The sequence below is a fragment of the Mercurialis annua genome, linkage group LG6 (assembly GCF_937616625.2).
Source record: "Mercurialis annua linkage group LG6, ddMerAnnu1.2, whole genome shotgun sequence".
NCBI classification, from domain to species: Eukaryota; Viridiplantae; Streptophyta; class Magnoliopsida; order Malpighiales; family Euphorbiaceae; genus Mercurialis; species Mercurialis annua.
Window position 1 is genome coordinate 6,386,790 of NC_065575.1, and position 21,318 is coordinate 6,408,107.

General features: G+C 33.6%; 3 protein-coding genes across 4 annotated transcripts; 2 read left to right on the forward strand and 1 right to left on the reverse strand.

Annotated features, from left to right (window-relative positions):
- The first annotated feature begins 3,887 nt into the window (after nucleotides 1-3,887).
- On the forward strand, nucleotides 3,888-14,052 carry LOC126687227 (uridine kinase-like protein 3). Of its 2 annotated transcripts, none has more exons than XM_050381703.2 (15): nucleotides 3,888-3,912; nucleotides 4,830-4,993; nucleotides 6,125-6,216; nucleotides 6,575-6,644; nucleotides 6,836-6,954; nucleotides 7,274-7,370; nucleotides 8,819-8,898; nucleotides 9,535-9,729; nucleotides 9,881-9,964; nucleotides 10,080-10,140; nucleotides 10,984-11,044; nucleotides 11,763-11,856; nucleotides 11,969-12,041; nucleotides 13,312-13,394; nucleotides 13,509-14,052. In XM_050381703.2, exons 2-15 carry the CDS (start codon nucleotides 4,840-4,842, stop codon nucleotides 13,692-13,694), a joined length of 1,449 nt encoding a protein of 482 aa, XP_050237660.1. In that variant the 5' UTR covers nucleotides 3,888-3,912; nucleotides 4,830-4,839; the 3' UTR covers nucleotides 13,695-14,052. The 2 variants fall into 2 exon arrangements, with proteins under 2 accessions (XP_050237660.1, XP_050237659.1); XM_050381702.2 differs by lacking the exon at nucleotides 3,888-3,912 and adding an exon at nucleotides 3,974-4,165.
- Nucleotides 14,053-14,619: 567 nt separating this feature from the next.
- Nucleotides 14,620-17,644, forward strand: LOC126687229 (fructose-bisphosphate aldolase 5, cytosolic). The gene is made up of 3 exons (XM_050381707.2): nucleotides 14,620-14,799; nucleotides 15,513-16,195; nucleotides 17,140-17,644. The coding sequence occupies exons 1-3, from the start codon at nucleotides 14,772-14,774 to the stop codon at nucleotides 17,500-17,502; spliced, it is 1,074 nt and encodes a 357-aa protein (XP_050237664.1). The 5' UTR covers nucleotides 14,620-14,771; the 3' UTR covers nucleotides 17,503-17,644.
- Nucleotides 17,645-17,755: 111 nt separating this feature from the next.
- LOC126687226 (disease resistance protein RPM1-like) lies at nucleotides 17,756-20,904 on the reverse strand. The gene has a single exon (XM_050381701.2). The coding sequence runs from the start codon at nucleotides 20,835-20,837 to the stop codon at nucleotides 18,153-18,155; it is 2,685 nt and encodes an 894-aa protein (XP_050237658.1). The 5' UTR covers nucleotides 20,838-20,904; the 3' UTR covers nucleotides 17,756-18,152.
- Between the last annotated feature and the right edge of the window lie 414 nt (nucleotides 20,905-21,318).

The following is a 21,318-nucleotide window of genomic DNA, read 5'->3' on the forward strand; positions in this document are numbered from 1 at the left end:
TGTTTTTAACTTTTTCAGGCTATTATATATTATAATTTATACTTTAATGTCAAATAAGTCATTTTTTTAATCAATTAATTTTTTTTATATAATTTAATCAATCAGATTTTATAATTTGTGTTTTTAAATCAAGTAAGTTATGTGGGATGAAACCACCCTATGATAGGGTAAGTTTAAGCCCAGGTTAGGTCTATATTTTTTAATACAACAAAAAGACAATTTTTTTTTAAATTGAGATTAATTTCCAGACAATTTAAAATTAAATAGAGATTAAATTGGATCAGTCTAAAAATTACATGTAAATTACGGGCTGATAAAAATTGAACAAAGGGTCAACGCACCCTCTAAACTTGTGATACAGGATCATCTAACCCAGTTTTTACTTGTTTGAACAACTAACCTCAAAATTTTTTATTTTTCAGTCAGATAACCCTATAATTATACTTTAGAAACGCGTAAAATATAAATCGGAGGTGAAAAATGCGAAAAAAAAAATATAAAAAAAATTAATTGTTGCGATAAAATTATTCTAAACTTATTTTTTGCAATAAAAATATAAATTATGGGGTTATTTGCCCCAAAAATGAAGAGTTTTGGAGTTTGTTGCTCAAACAAGTAAAAATTGGTTTGAATGGCCCTATGTCACAAGTTCAGGGGGCGTGTTGACCCTTTATTCGATAAAAATTATAATGCTGCATTAAAGTCACATGTTTGAGGTATATATATTAGGAGTAATTTTATTTAAATTAAGAGAATTTAGATCTACCAATGACTTATAACTCAAACGGTATAAGCGCTAGGTAGCAATTTGCTGTGTCGTGGGCTCGATACCTTCCACCTCCTAATTATAAGAAAAAAAGAGAGAACTTGGATCTAAATGATTGAAAAGGTTAAAAGTGACTTATTTGACTTGAAAAACAAGTTCTTAAATCTAATTGATTGAAAAGTTAAACAATATTTATTTAATCTGGAGACACAAGTTTGAGAACCGGATTGATTTTTTTTATTTTAATGAACGTGGAAATTTTTAATATGAATTTTTTTATATTTAGAGAAAATTAAATATATTTATATAATTTTATTCTAAAAACAAAAATGAAGTTTTTAAATGTAAAATAAAAACGGAGACTTTTAAAATAAGTTGGCAGAGTAACTTTTTAAAATATTAAAAAGAAAAAATGCTTATGAAAAAAAAACAAACCCGGAACTTTAGTAAAATGTTGCTCGTCGGCTATACCATTTGGGCTAAAAATTTATCGGTGGGTTTTATTTAACTAAAATATAGCAACACCTTAAAAAGTTTGATAAATAAATAATTTCATAGATTATACATTATACATTATACATTATACATGCCAAAGATCAACCACCCGCTGTTTATGATGTTTGAACTTTCTATTATCAAAATGCATTAGCATAAATACGGCAGTAAAAAGAGATAATACAAAAGTATGTAAACTATAAAAACGAGAATTTTTAAACTTCAACTATGACAATACAAATTTTAATTTTATAATCAATAATTTTTTTAGCATCTATTTGTTTCTTAACACTCTTAGAAGAACATAGCGTGAAAGCAAAAAAGATAATTTCAGAATATATAAGCGTTATATAAATAATAAAATAGATAATTATTATTTTCAGGATTGCGTACTTGTTTAAAATTTCTACAAAAGCATGTCGATGTAATTTACATATAAGTTTTTTGATCTTATTTTTTAATCTTTAATTTATGTTTTTTTTTTATAAAATTTGTTTTAAATTTATTTCACAAGTAATACTTGTTGCAACTTTACACTATGTATATTTTTTATTTTAAAACTTTGTCCTTTAAATTTCAAATATACTCAATCATATAACCTCCTCTCTCGTGAGGTTAAACGTCCTTCTTTGTAGAAGTTTTGTCTTTTCTCATGGAGTTATTGTCCTTCCTGGTGGGATTTTATCTTTTTTATGGAGTTATTATCTTTCCCGTGAGGTTAAACGTCCTCCTTCCCCATGAATCATCCTTTCCCTAAAGAGATTGTATAAAAGTCACTAATATAAGAATTATGTCTTGTTATATGATTTCACGAAAAGATATTTTTAGTAAATGTGCTGCTAATTGGCATATCTCTTTATCATCGACTAGAGACTTTTCTTGCCTTCATACTGAACCTTGTTTTAGATGTGAGGTTATTATTATTTTTCATGAAATCATTTCTCCTTCTTTTATAAGCGATGCATGTATATTAATAAAGACACTCGTCATTCGATAACTACAAATCAATTTCGAAGCAGCTTTTGATTTCAATTTGTGTATATTTTATATATAATATTTTAAATTGTATTTTCCATTGCATTATTCATTCTTTTTTAGGTATACCAACATTTGAATTACAAATACTATAATACATGTTTGCAGCAAAGAAAAAAATCGGATTACTAAAAACAACTTACAATATTATACTATACTATTCGCTTAGCATTCAACAATTTTTATTAAACGAATGTGTAATTTAATGACCCATGAAGCGGTTAAAATATGTAATACCGATTTAGAAATATCCGAACTCCATGCTTCGCTCTTCTTGGTTCCCTCATCATTAAGGAAGATCGGCCTTTTTAGGATCCTCCATCTGATGAAGAGGCTTCGGCTTAAGAAGTTCGAGTTCGCCTGGATAGTCGAGCAAGAGAATGCAGTACCAAACCTGCTTATCCACTAACCAGATTTGAAAGAAAATATGGCTATGAAATGTTTAGAGATCGTGGACTCAGACCACGATATCTAGCCTGATAACTGGTCTTTATCGGTCCTATAAATAGACGTTCCATGGTGTTTAAGGAGGTGATAATTCTTTTTAGCCCTAAATACTCATACACTTATTTACCTACCAGAAAACTCTTAGAAATTTAAGCATTGAAGCAGCTTTCAAGCAACACCAACACGAGGTCATTTGAAGCTTATATTATTACTTATTTAGGAAATATCAAAAAGATAACCTCAAAGGCTATAACCTGTATCAAAATATTATACTCCCTCCGTCCCGTAAAGATAGAAAAAGCACTCATTTTACAAGAATTAAGAAAGTAGTTATTTATAGGTAACTTGTGATAATTTGTCTAAATTACCCTTTGTAATCAATTAGTTATGTACATTTCCCAAAGCCACTTTACTAAATATAACACTTACAACTTCTTTTTTTTTACTTTTTCAAATTATGCATTTAAGGTTTTATGATAAACATGTAGGGATATTTTGATAATTTTTGACTTAACTAACTCCACTTTTTCTATTTTTATGGAACAAAAAAAGGTGGTACTTTTTCTATCTTTACGGGACGGAGGGAGTAATATTTTTAATTAGGTTTATAAATTTACGGTATACTTTTTCTCTCATATTAATTAGGATTGAAATTTCTTCAAATTTATTGAACTTGATGGGTCAAGTTCATTAAATTCGCACCGTTCATTATCAAATAGAAGGTGTAGATAAAAAATATACAGTTTTAATTAAATTGATTTACACCATTCATTAGATTGTGAATTTGACTTCCTCAAATTCATGAATTTGAGGAATCTCAATCCAATTAATAAATTTTAATTGTGTCAAAAAAAAAATTAAAGATCAAATACATTAAAAATATAATTTTTCTTTTATAATTAGAAAAAGGGGAGCGCTTGTGAAAGAAATCGATCCCACGATCTATTAGAATGTTGTCCAGTGTTTATATCATTTAAAATATAGCTTATCGGTAAAATATAAAATTAAAAGACCTTAAAGTGAATTAATCCTTTTAATAATGAAGAGTGACATTCGAGAGAATTTCTTTAACATCATCATTTTTGGATAACGTAAGATCTTGTAATAATAGTGGCTAAATTGAAATATTTTCAAAATTATAGGGGCAATTCGTCGATTATAAATTTCCGGTGGGTTGTCTCCGTCGCACAGTTGCCCTATATATAATTCCAAAATCAATACTAGTTCCTTTCCTTTCTCTCTTGTTTTATTGTAATTTCGCTTAATTACAACACTTAATTAAAATACTTTTCCCTAATTATTTTATTTTAATTTGGATTTTGTTTCAAATAAAAAACATTAAAATAAATAAAATATCAATTTTATACTCACTTGAATTTCCCTATCAATTCCTTTGATCTTTTCTTTGAGATTACAGCACAGGTATATTCAAGAATCTCGTGCATTTTTTTTATTAATTTTAGTTTTTTATTTATAATTGTCTCTTATGTTTGGATCACACTGTTTAGTGAATCTGTGTTTATTTATTAATTTTGTGTTTTTTTAGATTTTTTTTAGATTTTTTTAGGTGATTGCTGTTTTTTTGTATCTTATTAATTTTGATCTGCCTCTGTTTTTTTGTTGATTAATATTGTTGTTATTTTGATATTTTTCTGTAATGTGAAAGAGTTTTTGCAATGCTAAAGTGATGCTTTTTTTTTGATATAAATGGAAAGTGATGATTTTATATGGTAATAATAGGAATAAAAGGAAGTGATTGGTATCACGAAACTTTACATTTTTAGTGCATGTTTTTGTTTGGAATGAGGCTTGTGATTCTATGCTGCTTTTATCCGATTTCCACGGAAGTGAACTTGTTTCGGATCATAGACATCTCAATCAGAAATTGCCATGATTGATTGGTTTCTGTTTTGATTTGTATCGAATTTTTGGAGATATATAGATACACACAGTGTTCTATTGTGTATTTGAATATGTTGGCAAGTTTATTGTTGCTAGGATGGCAATGTTTAGAGATATGAGGCAACGTTATTTAGCATGAGATATGGTGTTATGTGCCTGAATCAAATTGCTATGGTTATTGCAGGTCTCATCGTATGGATTCTAAATCAGTTGTGGATATGATAGAGGCTTCATCAAGAGCTCATTTTTCTGGATTTCATATGGATGCTTTAGGGTCGAGAAATGGAGAGATGGGGCAGCCAACAACATCTGAAAATGGTGGGATGTACAAACAGCCATTTGTCATCGGTGAGTCTCATAGTTTTTTTTTTTTTTTTTTTTAAACTGGAGTCTCATAGTTTTTAATTACACAATTTTATCCTATCTTTCTAAGTTTAGGCTGAAAAAGTATTTCATGCTGAATGAGAAACTTCTATGTAAGTTGCTGAATTCTTAATTAATAAAGGTTTGATGCTCTTAGAATGCTAGTCTTAGAGGCATCATGATGAGAGATTAATTTAAAATGAGTATTTGAGAAAAGTCTCTTTTTGCGTTGTTAAAGTGGGAAATCCCACATTGGTTGTGTGTGTGAGTGGACATGTGTTTATATATTGGTTGGACACCTCCACTTAACACCAATTGGTTTTAAGATGGAATCTAACATGGTATCAGAGCCTTGTCCATTCACACAATTTGAGTTTGGCCCGGCCCACGTGAGATTTACGTGAGGGGGGACTTTGTTGCTCGGCCCGTACACGCTATGCGTGAGGGGGAGTGTTAAAGTGAGAAATCCCACATTGGTTGTGTGTGTGAGTGGACATGTGTTTATATATTGGTTGGACACCTCCACTTAACACCAATTGGTTTTAAGATGGAATCTAACATGCGTTTATTTATTTTGAAAAGAAAATGTAATTCTCAACATATTTTTTTATGAAGAGTTAAGTTGAACACCATAGAGAGTATTTAATAGGAGAGCATGTGAAGATTAGCATTGATGCACTAGTAAGTTGTTTGGATGTCATCTTTCATGGGTTGAGCACGGGGGCCTGGCTGCCTGGCGTAGATGTGGTTTGAGTATTGCTTTATTTGGCTACATCTGAGAATAACTGAAATATTCAGCTCATAGATATGTTGAAAAGAGATGCTCTTATCAAGGAGCATCCATGCAGTAGAAAGATTTACTTATATAAGATGGTGAAGTGGTTGATTGCAGATTGTGTAGAGGTTTTGCTGTTAATTTTGTTAGGTTTTTATTGGCAATTGGTAAAGAGGACAGTTGCTATTTAGACTGATGATACACAGAAAAAGTGCACTTGACCTGTACTTGTTTGTTGGCGTATTTGTTCTGCTAAATTTTTCCAGTTGTATTTTAACTTGTATCTCAAGATTGACTTTTGAGTTTGAGAAGTGCTATGTTCTTTTATTATTGTGGCACAGGAGTTGCTGGGGGAGCAGCTTCTGGAAAAACGACAGTTTGTGATATGATTATTCAACAACTTCATGATCAGCGTGTAGTACTTGTTAACCAGGTATTGATGAGCTGTGTTATAAATCTTTGAATGGCTAGATACAAAAATTCTGTTACGTGTAATGACTAAATGAAGGATAGAAGGACTTGGTAAACTGAAGTGCTGTGTTCTCTCTGTTATCCTTTGTCCTCTTTTTCAGCCTTCCTTATATGTGGAAAGTTCTCTGTTATTGCTTTATTTAACAGCTGTGAACTGTGGAATGATGCTTCAAGAATGGATATTGTAATCAATTACTAGCAAAACACAAGTTTACACTTAAATTTCCTTACTTTTCCTTTTTTAAATAATCATTAGAGTTTCTTGCTTTCCTGATTTTACTTTGCCTGGGATGATCTGATTTTAATATTTGACATTGCAGGATTCCTTTTATCACAATCTGACTGAAGGGGAACTCACAACAGTTCAAGATTACAATTTTGACCATCCTGGTGAGTCGATGTGTCCAAAAAGTTAAGGTTCCAAACATAATTTTGTACTTTATGCATTGGCATAGGAATTTTAATGAGCATACACGAATAGAGCCTTGCTAGCTTTAGGAGTAGGTGACAGTAGTTTCCTATCTGATGGATTATGCTGTATTGGTCCTTATATTCATTATAATGTTTTCTTTTATTATCAGATGCCTTTGACACTGAACAACTACTATGTGTCATGGAGAACTTGAGGCATGGGCAAGCAGTAGATATCCCGAACTATGACTTCAAGAGCTACAAAAATGATGTTTTACCTGCAAGAAGGGTACATTTTTCTTGTCTCCTACATTTGATTAATGCAATGCCAAATTGACCTTCTTTTTATGCTAAATCTTGTTGCAGATGGCATAAAGTTTCAGATTGTTTGTAGTTAATATTTGGCTCTTTCTTATCATCGAGGAGGGATGTCTTCAAAATTTTGTTTAGTTATTTTCTCTGATATTTGTTTCATTAGTGGACAAATTTAGACCTGTTGTCTACTGTTTATATCTTTGACGTGGAGGCGAACATATGAAACTCAGATTATGTTTAGACATTCCATCTCTTTTAACTGTAAATTTGTAATTATTGTTACTGTTCTTCAGGTTAATCCATCAGATGTTATAATTTTGGAAGGCATACTTGTTTTTCACGATACACAAGTTCGAGAATTGATGAACATGAAGATATTTGTTGATACAGGTTATTTATTATCTTTGTAATGTTGTGTTCTTTATTTAGTTCTTTTTTTTCTTTTCAAAATAAACAACTAGATTATGTAATCTTGAATGTTATGTTGTTTTACACTTTATAGAAAGTGAAGCGTTACTTCTGCATTTTGTATCATTGTTAAGAAACAGGCTTTCCATACTCCGTTAGATAGGAATATGACATCTAGAAGGCATCTAATACAATCAATGAAAAGCAAATTCAGGGTTTTTTCTGATCTAATTCTTTATTTTAAGAGTCTAATGTTTTTATTAAATTGTTTTTGTTTTTCAGGGCCTACCAACTTAGGGAATGGACTTCTATTATCATTTAGGATTTGTCTTGTTAACTGGCTGCTTAGAATTCAATAGAAACCGCCAAATACACTTTAGTTCTCCACAAATACTATAGGACCTTGTTTTTGAACTAACTATAAACCTATTTATTTCTTTTGACTGTGAATTATATAAATGAGTTTGTTTCGAGTGTTTTGGGAGTTTATGTCCTTACTAGTAGGAATTCCCCCTTTTTTCTTTCCATTTCTCTCTGTCCTGTTATTTTCTTGTAGAGGCTGCCTGCCACAATACTGTTAGTGACATTTTCAGTGATAGATTCTGTTTACTTTGATCTACTTTTTTTTGCTGTCTATCCAATCTCAGATTTTAATTCTTTAATTTAGACTCTATTATCATGACTCCAGTTCTTCTCTCCAAGACACCATAAAAAATAAGTAGGTGATTCACCACTCTATCCTACATCAGTGTTGCACGATGATATGTAAATATTAAAGTTTATATATAAAGTCATCTGAATTTTAAACTATGTAATTGTTTTTTAACTTAAGTGGTCCATGTCAAAATTATACCTCATCCACTCATCAGTAGGCCTAGGGAAGTGTCATTCAGCCTTTAGTTCCTGGGAGTGGAGTGGAATAAGATGCTTTAGTTGAATATTAAAGAATTCTATATAGTATGACACAAATTCCATCGCCTGAATCATAAATCGAAATGGCACAAGCAAATTCTCATTTGGTGCAACGCTGTGTGTACTTGCACATATAAAGCTTAAATGTGCACATGGCATATGCATGTTCAGTTGAAATCTCGCTAATGAAAGGCTAACTTCGTTGACTAGCTAATTTCTCGACTTGATTAATGAATTTCTTAATTTGATCCTTTTGCTAAGTGTCTCAGATAACTCTAAGAGATGGTGATTATTTTTTTCGTCCAATAAACTGCCTTAACATTCCTCACTTTCTGCACCTACTTAATAGCAATTTCATATTATTTTCTCACCAACTTTGTTTATTCTTTTTTCTTTTCTTTTAGAACAGTCTCTGATGTTCATGGTAATATGACTGAATGTATGGCATGTTTTACATCTTTTGCTTTATTTCTTGCTGAGTTGGGCTTTTACTTCACATTGTACAATTTTCAGTGCAGATGCTGATGTACGTTTGGCGAGAAGAATAAGGCGTGATACTGCTGAGAAGGGCAGAGATATTGGTGCTGTTCTTGATCAGGTTAGTTTTTCACTGTCTTGTGATCTTGAAAATCTATTTCTGTCATTTTTTATTATAAAATATCCTGTTATAAATAGCCGGTGAAAGCCTTTTTTTTTACTTGCACCATTTTGTTCACCTAGATTTCTCTTCCTTTTTTTTAAAAGAAGTAATGTTTGTTAAACTGAGAGATAAGAAGATATGAAATTATAGTCAATCTCACTAACTTGCACCATATCCTGCACTATATTTATTGTAAAAATGCAAGGTTCAAATTTGACTGATGGAGACAATTATTTGTCTATCACTTCGCTTTGATCTTCTCCTCCTCTATATATTTGATTCTAAAACAAGTCCTCTGAATTTCATGCAAAAATGTCTATTATAGTCGAATGGTCAAAGAAAAACTTATGCATTGCAATCTGACCCTTCTTCTCTAAGTAACCATCCTTTTGATCAGTGTTTCTTGTTCACCTTACACATAACCTTGTAAAATTATTCAAAAACGTTGATCAGATCTCACATCTACTCTGAGTATGTTCTCCATTATGACACATGACGATAGGTTCTCTTATAATTTTTTGGAAAAAAAAAAGTTTTGCTATCATGGTGTGCTACCCTATCCTTTGATAGAAACTGACAGCTAGTTTTATGCAGTACTCAAAATTTGTGAAGCCAGCTTTCGATGACTTCATACTTCCAACCAAGAAATATGCAGATATCATCATTCCCCGTGGAGGAGATAATCATGTTGCTGTTGATTTAATTGTACAGCATATCCGAACAAAGCTTGGACAACATGATTTATGTAAAATATATCCTAATTTATATATGATTCAGTCAACCTTTCAGGTTGGGTTTCCTCCTTTTTAATTTTTCCCGATGATGATTTCTATTGTAAAATTTGTAAATTTTGATTGAAAAGTATATGGTGGTTTGCTTGGTTCAACACCCAGTAGCAGTTGTTTGTTTAAATCCAACAACTGTCATTTGTTTCCTGCAGATACGTGGTATGCATACCCTTATACGTGATGCTCAAACAACAAAGCATGACTTTGTTTTTTATGCTGATCGGCTGATTCGTTTGGTTAGTTTAGTTTTTCTTCTCTTCTCTTTTCCTGAGAGAATTTTATTTTTATTAACTTGAAAGTTATTTATTTTATGAGGCATTTTTTCCATACCAACTCTTGAATGTTTACTAGGTTGTTGAACATGGTCTAGGACACCTACCGTTTACAGAAAAGCAGGTGACCACACCCACAGGTTAGCTGATGCCACTATCACAGCTTCCTACCGCATCATATGGAGTACCCAGAACTTGATTCTGGTTTAATTTTTGCATGATGTTTTCTTTTCCTGCAAGGTTTTGATGTTTTCCAGTAGTATAATTCTCTTTATGCTTTTGCTTGATAGATATAGAAAATGGTGACCATGTTGGCTCCTGGGTGATGATTTGTGTCATTGATTTGTGTTGTTACTAAACTAAATGTAATGCATAAGTAAATCCTCAGCGTAGCACTTTTTTATGATGCCTTCACTTTCTTTTATGTTAGAGATAGTTGTTTTCTTTGATTTATGCTGTTTTGGAAATATTGATTATATTAGGTGTTGAAATTTCATGTCCTTGTCCTTTCACCCTTTATAGAATTTGCTATGCTATATCTGAAGGGAAAAGGGTCCTTTATGCCCTTAAAGTTTGCCTCCAGGATCAAACAAGCCCTCAACGTTAAGAAAGGTTCAAATATGCCCCTAACGTCTTGAAAAATGAACAACCAAGCCCTGCAATTTCGACAACCAGGCCCTCAACGTCTAACTTATAAGTCAAAATAGGGGCCTGGTTGTTCACTTTTTAAGACGTCGAGGGCATATTTGAACCTTTCTTAACGTTGAGAGCTTGTTTGATCCTGGAGGCAAACTTTAAGGGCATAAATGACCCTTTTCCCATATCTGAAAGAGGAGTAATTTATTATTTGCGTCTAGCCATATTTTGTATTGTTCCTTGCTCTTTTGTTTGAATTTTTTCCATTGATGTTATTTTGAATCTGTAATTGCTAAAATTGTATCTGTTAATTTTAGCTACATTTCCTTTTTTGTTATAAATTGCAGGGTCAGTGTACACAGGTGTGGATTTCTGTAAGAGGCTATGTGGTGTCTCTGTAATTAGGAGGTATGGTGTGGTTTTAAATCTCTAATTAGTGGATTTATTTATTGGGAGAGTTCTAAAACAATCAGAAGGAAAATTTAGTTTAAGAAAGTTGATTTCCATGTTTATAGATGGCTGAGAAAAACAATCGAAATAACTAAAAATACAAAATAGAAGAATTATCAGTATGCATTCTTTCGTTTGCTGATGCTCTTTTTTTTGTCCTTGGACTTTATCTTGGTGAACTGAATTAGCCGTTGTGCACATTCTGAATTTCGCATTATTCCACTGGTTCCCAAACATTCCCGTGTAAAATACCCGAGTTCTTAACCTTATGATTTTTATTATTATGCTTAATTGCTTTTCACCTTTAGCCTATGTTCATTATATAGAATCATGTGGTGGGCAATTGTTAGACTGGCCAATTCAATATACTTTGTAGTGACCTTACTTTACTTGAGTACTGCATTTTTAAAAGGATATTACTAATTGCTCTGTTGCTTGAAAACTTTAATTTTTCCAAAGTTTCTCCCTAAGTTGATTGTTGCTAAGTTTCAATCTCACTTTAAGAATCATACAAGTATTGCTTAGAGGAGCAGAATGGAATACTGGACTGGATTTTGCATCTGTGAATCTGAAAGCTTTGTTAACATCATCTTCTTGTCGCTTTATATTTACTTCATCCTTTTTTTTTTCTACCTATTGTCAAACAACTAGCTGATTTGCCATAAACTTATTACAGCGGTGAGAGTATGGAGAATGCTTTGCGAGCATGTTGTAAAGGCATCAAGATCGGGAAGATACTTATTCATAGGGAAGGAGACAATGGTCAGCAGGTTTGCAGAATCTTCTCTCTTTATATTTGTGTGTATGTCTCAGAGTGGCGTATATTGTTGTCTCCCAACTGTTTAATTCTGACGTTTTCTCGTTGTTTCATTGTTTTGATAGCTAATCTACGAGAAATTGCCACTAGACATCTCAAATAGACATGTTTTGCTATTGGATCCAATTTTGGGGACAGGTTTGTTTTAATGATAGGAACTATTTCTCATCTCTCTCACTATGCTCTCCCATATCCACTGACCACCCTCCCACTACTATGGAATATTTGATTTGATGGAAAGTGTTACATTTGCAAAGCCAATGAGGCTTTTTCACGATCTCGGCTAAATGGTCCACCTCTGATTCTTTTTTCTTGCTTGTCGTTGCTGTTAAATCTAGAATCAAATTCTTGTTATGTTGCGTCGTGGATCAATTGTCAAATCTAATCGTAAGATTTGGTGTTGGTTGTCACTATCAATTAGAGTAACTTAAAAAGTGGGATATTTGGCTAACTGTAGAGGATCATATAGCCAATTAGAATCACAATAACCTATAAAGCGTAGGTTTAAAATTCTCACCATGATCGTTTTTCTTTTTGAATCATAATGCTCATATCAATCAAATAAGCTCCGAAACAAATCTAAATCAAAGAATATCGAAACAAATTTAATTTTAGATTTATAAAAATCGTGTACTTATTGCGTTTAGTATTTAGGATTTGAGAAATTTTTGTAGATCTAAAAGTAAGAGACTAGAATGGATATGCTACCGGAGTTGCTCATTTGTTTTTATTGTTTAGGTTTGTATAACTTATTGGCTTTTCAACGATAATCTCATTTTTGACAAAAAAAACAATAATCTCATTTTAAATTTCTTGGGGAATTGTTTCACAGCTCTTTTCAAAATGAGATTGAATTTAAATTTGAATGACTGATTTGCGATTCATCAAATTGGTTTGAATTGCTAGAGTAGGGAATAGGCTTGAATCAAACAGAGAATTGTAAGATTTTTATTACTATAATCCACCTAGAATTTGCACATGTATCAGAGTTGGTATCTCGGGGATCTTATGTGCTATCTTCTATGAGAAATTCTTAGGTAGACTCAGTCCACCACATCATCCGTGGACTAAGCCTATCACATAATGACACGTCATTAAAATGATGGCAATCTTGTAATATTACTATTCAAAAGTGTAAATAAGTAATAAACGAATTTACAAGATTGCCATCATTTTAATGACGTGTCATTATGTGATAGGCTAGTCTATGGGTGACGTGGTGGACTGAGTCTACCTAAGAATCTCTCATCTTCTATTGTATTTGTACCCATGTCTAAAGATACTGCCGATATGCATTTTGCAGGATAGTATAAATTGCAAGTTTGTACTTAAAATTGATAGATGCTAATCTCATATGTAACTGTTTCTAATTAGCTGATTCAAGCTGACTAGTTTACATTCTGTTCAGGCAACTCCGCTGTTCAAGCCATCTCATTGCTGATTAGAAAGGGTGTCCCAGAGTGCAACATTATATTTCTTAATCTTATATCTGTAAGTCAAGGCCTTCCGTGTCATTTCTGTTTCCTTAACCTATTATATTATTGTTTCAATGTATTATTTTGCCAATTTCATCTCTGTACAAACATTTGCATTTTGTTTCCCCAGGCACCTCAGGGAGTTCATGTGGTCTGCAAAAAATTCCCAAGAATAAAGATAGTAACTTCCGAGATTGAAACTGGATTGAACGAAGATTTTCGTGTCGTTCCTGGTATGGGAGAGTTTGGGGATAGATATTTCGGAACAGACGATGATGACCAACCTGTGGTTGCCCCTGGACAAAAGATCAATTAAGAGCTGCCAATTATCCACAGGGAGTTGAGAGGAATCAGCTAAACTTTCTATGCCTTTTTAAATGCTGAGTTCTGCAACTTCAGTTTTCAACAAATTTTGACTTATAGCATAAAATTTTCACCTCATTTTTCTTCCCTCTTTTTCTCACCTTAAACATGCATCGCCTATTCGCCTACTTCCATTATTTTTTCTGCACGAGGGGAGGGTTTTGATTGCAATCCGCCAGGAGCGCAAACTCCCCTCCCCTCCCCAAACTAAACTCAAATAAATGTTATCCGTTGTATGCATGGCTTAATGATAAATGTATCTCCAAATTTAAATATCTTACTTGTATGATGAATATCCAGACTTTTCGTTATTTCGTTTGATTCACTAGTCTGAATGCCGCTGTTAGGTCCTTACTATTGTTGTGGCGTGCATTTTTCTTTTCACATTATGTGATTTGGCATATATCTTTAAATCATTCTTTTAATCTCGAGCTTATAGGTGGTGCATTTGATGAATGAAAAAAGTAAATAGGGGTGGGCAAAATTTTGGTCCTGCCGAAACTGAAATATTTTCTTCGGAATGTTTGATATTTGGTTAGTTCAGCCTGGTAATAGATAATATCAGTGTAATTTTTGGCTTTAGGATTGAAAAGTTTAGATATTTATGAATTTTGTCAGTTTTTATTGAACCGATCAGGTCGAGTAAAGCTCTGATATGAATTGATAAAGACTTTGATATGGTTGCTAGCATCCAAAATTAGCCTTTGTGGCTCTTCAAAAATTGGAGAGAGCCTGTGGATGAGGGATGGATGGGATTTTGCAAATACTAACATTTTAATACTATTAGAGATTTGGGGATAAATTGGAAATGGGATGCCACTTGGCTTAGAGAATGATCACTCATTAGTTTATCCAAGGGTGATAATATGTAATGGGCTAATCTGCTTACACGTGGCGATGAACTGTTCGTGGGTTTGATTCGGTTGGGTATATTCCATAGAATAGAAGCTCATCTTTATATATCTGAGTTGCTTTGAGTTGTAGTTTTTGTCTTCTAATTTTCGTCCTATCCAAAATCCTTCCTATAGCCATGTCTGCCTTTGTTGGCAAATATGCAGGTATACTCTCTTTCATACTCACTTTCTAACACATACAACAGTACGAGGAAGTGAACCTTAACGTAATAGAAGCATCCCATAATTGGCTTAACTTTTTTATGGCTTCGAAATTTATGTTACGCGTGCGACTTCAGAATAGACGCATTTTTCATTCAGTATGCAAATGTCATTATTTATTGCAAACGTTTGATTTCTTCCATACCAATTCATGAGTTGCACATTCGTGTACTTGTATCATGATAAAGTAGAAACCATTGGTTAACAATATTCCTTGTATTTATGCATGCATTATAGATGCATATTTGCTCTATATTTTGATTTGGTATTAAATTTTAGTTTTTTTTATATCAAAATGATATAAGCTATCTAACCTTTATTTTAGAGATATGGTACACTCGGCACTTTTCGATTGAATATATGTAACTAGCTAACGTATATTCTCAACATATTTTATTTAGCGGGACACCATATGTCAATCGCATACGGTGAGCTGAGTCGCAATTCTCAAATTACATTATAATATATTGCCATCAATTTTGACATGAAATACAAACTATAAGTATTGATATCATTTTAATACAAATTAAAGTCCTGATAATTGCAAATGTAGGATAAAAATTTAGTTCCTAGGCTTTTAATTTCACGTATCAAAGCTTCCGTCAGATTGTGTTTATTAAATATCCTTATATTTAAGCAATGCACTGTTTCTCCAGAGGAGCTGATCAAGACTGCCAAGTACATCGCCACTCCAGGGAAGGGTATCTTAGCAGCAGACGAGAGCACCGGCACCATCGGCAAGCGTCTCTCCAGCATCAATGTCGAGAACATCGAATCAAACCGCCAAGCTCTCCGCGAGCTTCTGTTCACCTCTCCCAACGCCCTAACCTACATTTCCGGCGTCATCCTCTTCGAAGAAACTCTCTACCAGAACACCTCCGACGGCAAACCATTCGTCGAACTCCTCCAAGAAAATGGCGTCGTTCCCGGCATCAAAGTTGACAAAGGAACAGTCGAACTAGCCGGCACTGATGGAGAAACAACAACTCAAGGCTTCGACTCGCTCGCCACTCGTTGCCAGCAGTACTACAAGGCTGGCGCTCGATTCGCGAAGTGGCGTGCAGTTCTGAAGATCGGTCCTACCGAGCCGTCAGAATTGGCGATTCAGCAGAATGCTCAGGGATTGGCTCGTTATGCTATTATTTGTCAGGAAAATGGATTGGTGCCCATTGTGGAGCCGGAGGTGTTGACTGATGGGACTCATGATGTGAAGAAATGTGCTGCTGTGACTGAAACTGTTCTTGCTGCTGTTTATAAGGCTTTGAATGATCAGCATGTACTTCTTGAAGGCACTCTTCTTAAGCCTAACATGGTTACTCCTGGTTCAAGTGGCCCCAAGGTACTGATATATTTATTCTAGGAAATTTTAAACATTGAGACATGTTTTAAATATTTTATTTTTAATTAATAAATATTTGCAATTTATTTTTAAAAATTTATTTGATTTTTATTATTTTATGAATTTTAATGAAAGAAAATTGAATTTAAAAAAAAATGAATTTCAATTATAATAATCAGACCCCAAATTAAATGATAGAAAAGTAATAGTGAATTTGATAAAAAAAAAACTTATTAATTAGAGCTAATCTCAGAATTTCTCGATGATAATTTTTTATATTAATTTATTGATATTTGTAGATATATGTTTCAACAATAAACTAAAAATTTATTGTATTAAATTAATTAAATGCTTTTAAATGAATTATTTTGGTGAATATACAGTATTAAATTAATTAAAAATTGAGTTTGTTTTGTGGTATTTGTTTAAACAATAATCAGTCTACTTCTAATGAATAAGAAAAAAATAAAACACTATTGAATTTCATGAAAAAATAAATAACTAACACTGCATATTATTTAAAAATATACATTGAATCAAATATTATTGTAATTTCATTGAACTATTATCTTTTGATGTAAAATGGGATTACAGAGTTGTACATAAAAGCTTTTCCTTTTTTAAATAGGAATTGTTCATTAAAATTATTAATTTAATTTATAGCAAAAATTATTATAGTTAAAATAATTTTTTCTAAAATAGACATATAAAAACTAAAGAGGCAGAATGGACGGTCATTTCTAGCCGTTCACTTATTATTTCCAGTTGTCTAAATTTCTTTTTATATTATTTTTTTCGTTAATCGTTTCATTCTGCTTCCTTTTTTAGTCAAGACTGTGTTTCTCTCTCTTCAATCAATCGTATTATAATAGAGATAAATAATTTATCTAGTTCCTTAAAGTTTCTTGAACACATTGCCATTGTTATTCTTCCAAATTTTACAGGTATCACCAGAGGTGATCGCGGAGCATACAGTCACCGCATTACGCCGGACAGTTCCACCAGCAGTTCCAGGCATAGTATTTCTCTCCGGCGGACAAAGCGAACAAGAGGCGACTCTGAACCTCAATGCAATGAACAAGCTTTCAGTATTGAAGCCATGGACACTAACCTTCTCCTTCGGACGAGCTCTGCAACAAAGCACACTCAAAACATGGGCCGGGAAGAAAGAAAATGTTGAGAAAGCTCAGCAGACATTTCTGCTTCGGTGCAAAAGTAATTCCGACGCGACGCTCGGAAAGTACGAAGGAGAAGCTGCCGGTGGTTTGGCTTCTGAGAGCTTGTTTGTTGAGGGATACAAGTACTAGAGGATGATGAAAATGATTAATACTATAGTATAATTTTTATGCATGTTTATATGTATTAAATGTTAATCTTCTCTTCTCACCATGCTAATTGCTTTTGATTACAACTATGTATAATTTCAATATAGATTGGTTCATTTCCAAATTGAGTCCACATGTAATATTTTGAAAATCGATTCATGTTTTATATAGGCCTAATTCATTTAAAAACTTAAAACTTTTTTCAACTTTTTACAAATCTAATCAAATTTTTAAGTTCAATTGCTGACTACTGCACAACTTTGTCGAGTAACTGTGAAGCTTGCAGCAAATTTAAATTTTATAATATAGACTATAGTGAGATCTTTACTAGCTTGTTATTTTCTGAAATTGACCATTCTTGTAAGTTTTGTTTACACACATAATTCTTTTATTAATTTCAAATAGTTTCAAACTGTAAAAACTGAAGGAGGATGCTCTTACAACACCAAAAAACAACAATTTAAACAATTACATTGGCATACTTTTAAAGAAGAAATAATTACTTATATTGCAAGAAAACTATACTTTTAAAACTTCAGAAACCTATATTTTTATAACTTTTATAAAAAAAAATTATTTCGCCCATTCCTCGTGTTTGCATTTACCGTTTCAGCATTTCCATTTCGCCCACCTCAAGAAATTTTTTGGAGTGACCAATATTGGTTATTTTGAAGAGTGAAAGAATGGATGATTCTGATATGGTCAACCATCCAACGATCTTCGGAGTGCTTCTGAAGTTTGTCAATGAACTCGGTGTGCATACTATACAGAAGTAGTTGTTGAAGATGACAGAGATTGAAGATTCCTAATGGAAGCATCTTCAGATTGTTGCACCTGCAAAAGGTTAGCTTTTCAAGCATAGGCATTGCTTTTGTTTCTATTGTAATCATGTTTAGCTCATCAAACTTCTCAATATGCAACACCTTTAGTTTCCTGAACTTGTCCGCTTTGAATTCGAACTTGTCGCCATTATAGCAGTCAACCAGATGAAGCTCTGTCAGACTTGACAAAGATTGGAGGGCTTCGACAGGATTTTCATCCGCATTCAATTTCGACCACTTCAGGGTGATTCTGACAACGTTGTGAAGCATGGAAATCCACTCTGGAGACTTATGTAGGCGGCCTTTTAGATGCAGATGTCGCAGACAGGATGGAGGATACTGCATGTAGTCGATATCAAGATATTCGTCTTCCGTTATTGCTGTCAAATTGAGGGTCGAGAGTTTCTCCATTTTCAGAATCGATCTGCACAATTCCTTTCCATCTTCTCGTCTTAGACCCGTAAGACCGAGCTTCCTGAGTCCGATCAGATTTCCCAAGCTTTTAGCAAATCCGCGATTTCCGTTCATTTTTATCAATGACAACTTCTGCAGAGCACATAGTTTTCCAATTCCAACAGGAAACTCCACTCCTTGGACGCTTTCAAAGGTGACATAGTTCTTTACGTCGTAACGATACGCTAACAGATGATGCAGGTTTGGAAGTTTAAGGATCTCGAACGGTAACACGGTTACACGAGTTTGCTTTAGATCCAGGGTTTCCAGCAATACAAGCTTCCTTATGGATTTTGGGATTTTCCTAATATTTGTATGGCTCAGGCTTAAATATTTTAATAGTCTGAGAGCAATAATTTCATCAGGAAAATCCTCCAAAGGTGCATTTTGCAAGTCTAGAACCCTTAACAATCTGAATTTATCAAGCATCTGTTTTATTATGGAGGGAGTGATGTCTTTATGCTGAAACAGAAATGAAGTTCGGACATTACCCAAATTTACGCTTGCGGCAAAGTCGGTGCTAGCATCCTGAACAGATAGGCGTCGGATTTTTTCGCAAGGATAAGTGATATCTGAGTGGCATAAGAATTTTGCAAAGTTGTACTCCTCAGCTTTTGAAACGATAAACCCACGAACGAGGTTCAGAATTCTACAGCTTCTGATCCGTCCGTCGATCTCCAGTTGGCTAACAGAAATCAAATTCCTTTGGACAAGCTCATTCAAGCAATCCTCAGCAACCTCTTCTGCTGTCCTGCTTCCTGTTTTCTTCACAAATCCTTCAGCAACCCATGCGCGAATTAGCCTTCCTCGCTTGACGGAGCAATCTTCGGGAAAAAGACTGAAGTACAAGAAACAACTCTTGATAGTGCTCGAAAGATCTCTGAAGCTTGGCATTAAGAATCTGCTGATAATGGAGAGTTGAGAGTTGGATCCAATTTCGGACGCAAGGCTACCGTGTAATTTCATCCACTCGATTTGATTCTGATTCTTCCTTGACAGTAAACTCCCCAGATTGGCAATCGCAAAGGGCAGGCCTTCGCATCTCGTCACAATATTCTGAGACAATTTCACAAGCTCATCAGGACATTCTCTAGTTCCAAAAGCCTTCTTACAGAAAAGCTTCAAAGAATCCATTGATGACAATCCGTTCAATTCAATGACGTGATTGGATAACCGACCACAAGAACCCGTAATCTGGCTCGTAAAAATTATCCTGCAGCCATCGACAGCGTAAGGTAAAGCAGAGATAATCTTGTCCAAATCATCTTGCCTCCAAATATCATCAAGAACTACAAGATATCTTTTGTGCTTCAGATCATTGTGCAGGATTTGCTGCAACAGATCATCAAGTCTAAAGGGTTGAGGCACATGAACCCAAGCAACACAATCAAACTGTTGTTGAACTTCTCTACTGTCATAAATATTTTTGACAAGCAAAGATTTGCCGGATCCAGCAGCACCAACCACTGCAACTGTAATACGCCTCGTATCTCGTCCTGTTACGAGATCAAGAAGCAAATTTCTCTGCTCCTCATAACCCACAATTTCATCTGCTGCAAGATTCGCAAAAGCTTCATGTCTGAAGCCAGAGCTTGAACCTGCTTCTGAGACAGCATCAGAAGTACTATTACCAGGACGTAGAAGCGCCCGTCCTTTTGAAAGTTGCTCGATTTTGCTTTCGACAGTTTTCATATTGTCCGACAGGGTCCCGAGAGCTCTCTTGTCCGCTGGATAATGGAAAATCTTGGATGCAAAAGTTGTAACCGCATAGCTATGGTATTCAGCACGCGACAGACGAAGCATGTATTCGTCGAGAATATCTTCGATGTCATAAGCCACGTCTCGAGCTTGCTTCACGAGATCTTTGGCAACTTGTTGAGATTCATTTGGCTGTTCATCGGTTATATATGATTTCATCAACTTCAGCCAATTTGCAAGCTTTCCAACTTCAACATGAACATTTTCATGGCCGTCTCTCTGGTTGAGAAAGGCTAACAGAGTATCAGCCAGAAATAAAGTCCCAGTCAAAGCTAATTCAGCCATTTATATTATCTCTCTCTATGATCACCAAAGAACAGTGATGCACTCAAGCCAGCAATACAAAATCTCTCTCTATGTTTATTAAAATCAACAGTTTTTTGTATTATATTTATTCTCCAATCTTCTTATCAGTATATAATGGCTTCCAATCCAACAAAGCAAACTTTGTCTTGGTCTTCTTACTATTTTATTCCTAGTCTTTACTCGGAACATACATATCTCAGCAAAGGGACTTATTTCTGCGCTAGTAATTTATGGTTTGACTTAATCTTTAAATTATTATGAAAAAACAACAAAAATACCAAAAAAGGACCACTTTTCGGAAGGTACCTTCTTTTTGAGAATCTTTACATTTTTTTTTTAAATCAGCCGTATCATTATGTTGATGTCAGCAGGTGACGCGTAAAAAGATATATTTTTTTTAAACACAAATAATTTATTCTTATATATAAATTCTAATATTAAAAAATTCATCCGTTGTATA

Bases quoted from the DNA above. Each gene is read 5' to 3' on its own strand.
- LOC126687227 (XM_050381703.2), top strand. From the start codon at position 4,840: ATGGATTCTAAATCAGTTGTGGATATGATAGAGGCTTCATCAAGAGCT. The intron at 4,994-6,124 runs GTGAGTCTCATA...ATTGTGGCACAG, and splicing joins CAAACAGCCATTTGTCATCG to GAGTTGCTGGGGGAGCAGCT. The intron at 9,965-10,079 runs GTTAGTTTAGTT...AATGTTTACTAG, and splicing joins CTGATCGGCTGATTCGTTTG to GTTGTTGAACATGGTCTAGG.
- LOC126687229 (XM_050381707.2), top strand. From the start codon at position 14,772: ATGTCTGCCTTTGTTGGCAAATATGCAG. The intron at 14,800-15,512 runs GTATACTCTCTT...CTGTTTCTCCAG, and splicing joins CTTTGTTGGCAAATATGCAG to AGGAGCTGATCAAGACTGCC. The intron at 16,196-17,139 runs GTACTGATATAT...CAAATTTTACAG, and splicing joins CTGGTTCAAGTGGCCCCAAG to GTATCACCAGAGGTGATCGC.
- LOC126687226 (XM_050381701.2), bottom strand. From the start codon at position 20,837: ATGGCTGAATTAGCTTTGACTGGGACTTTATTTCTGGCTGATACTCTG.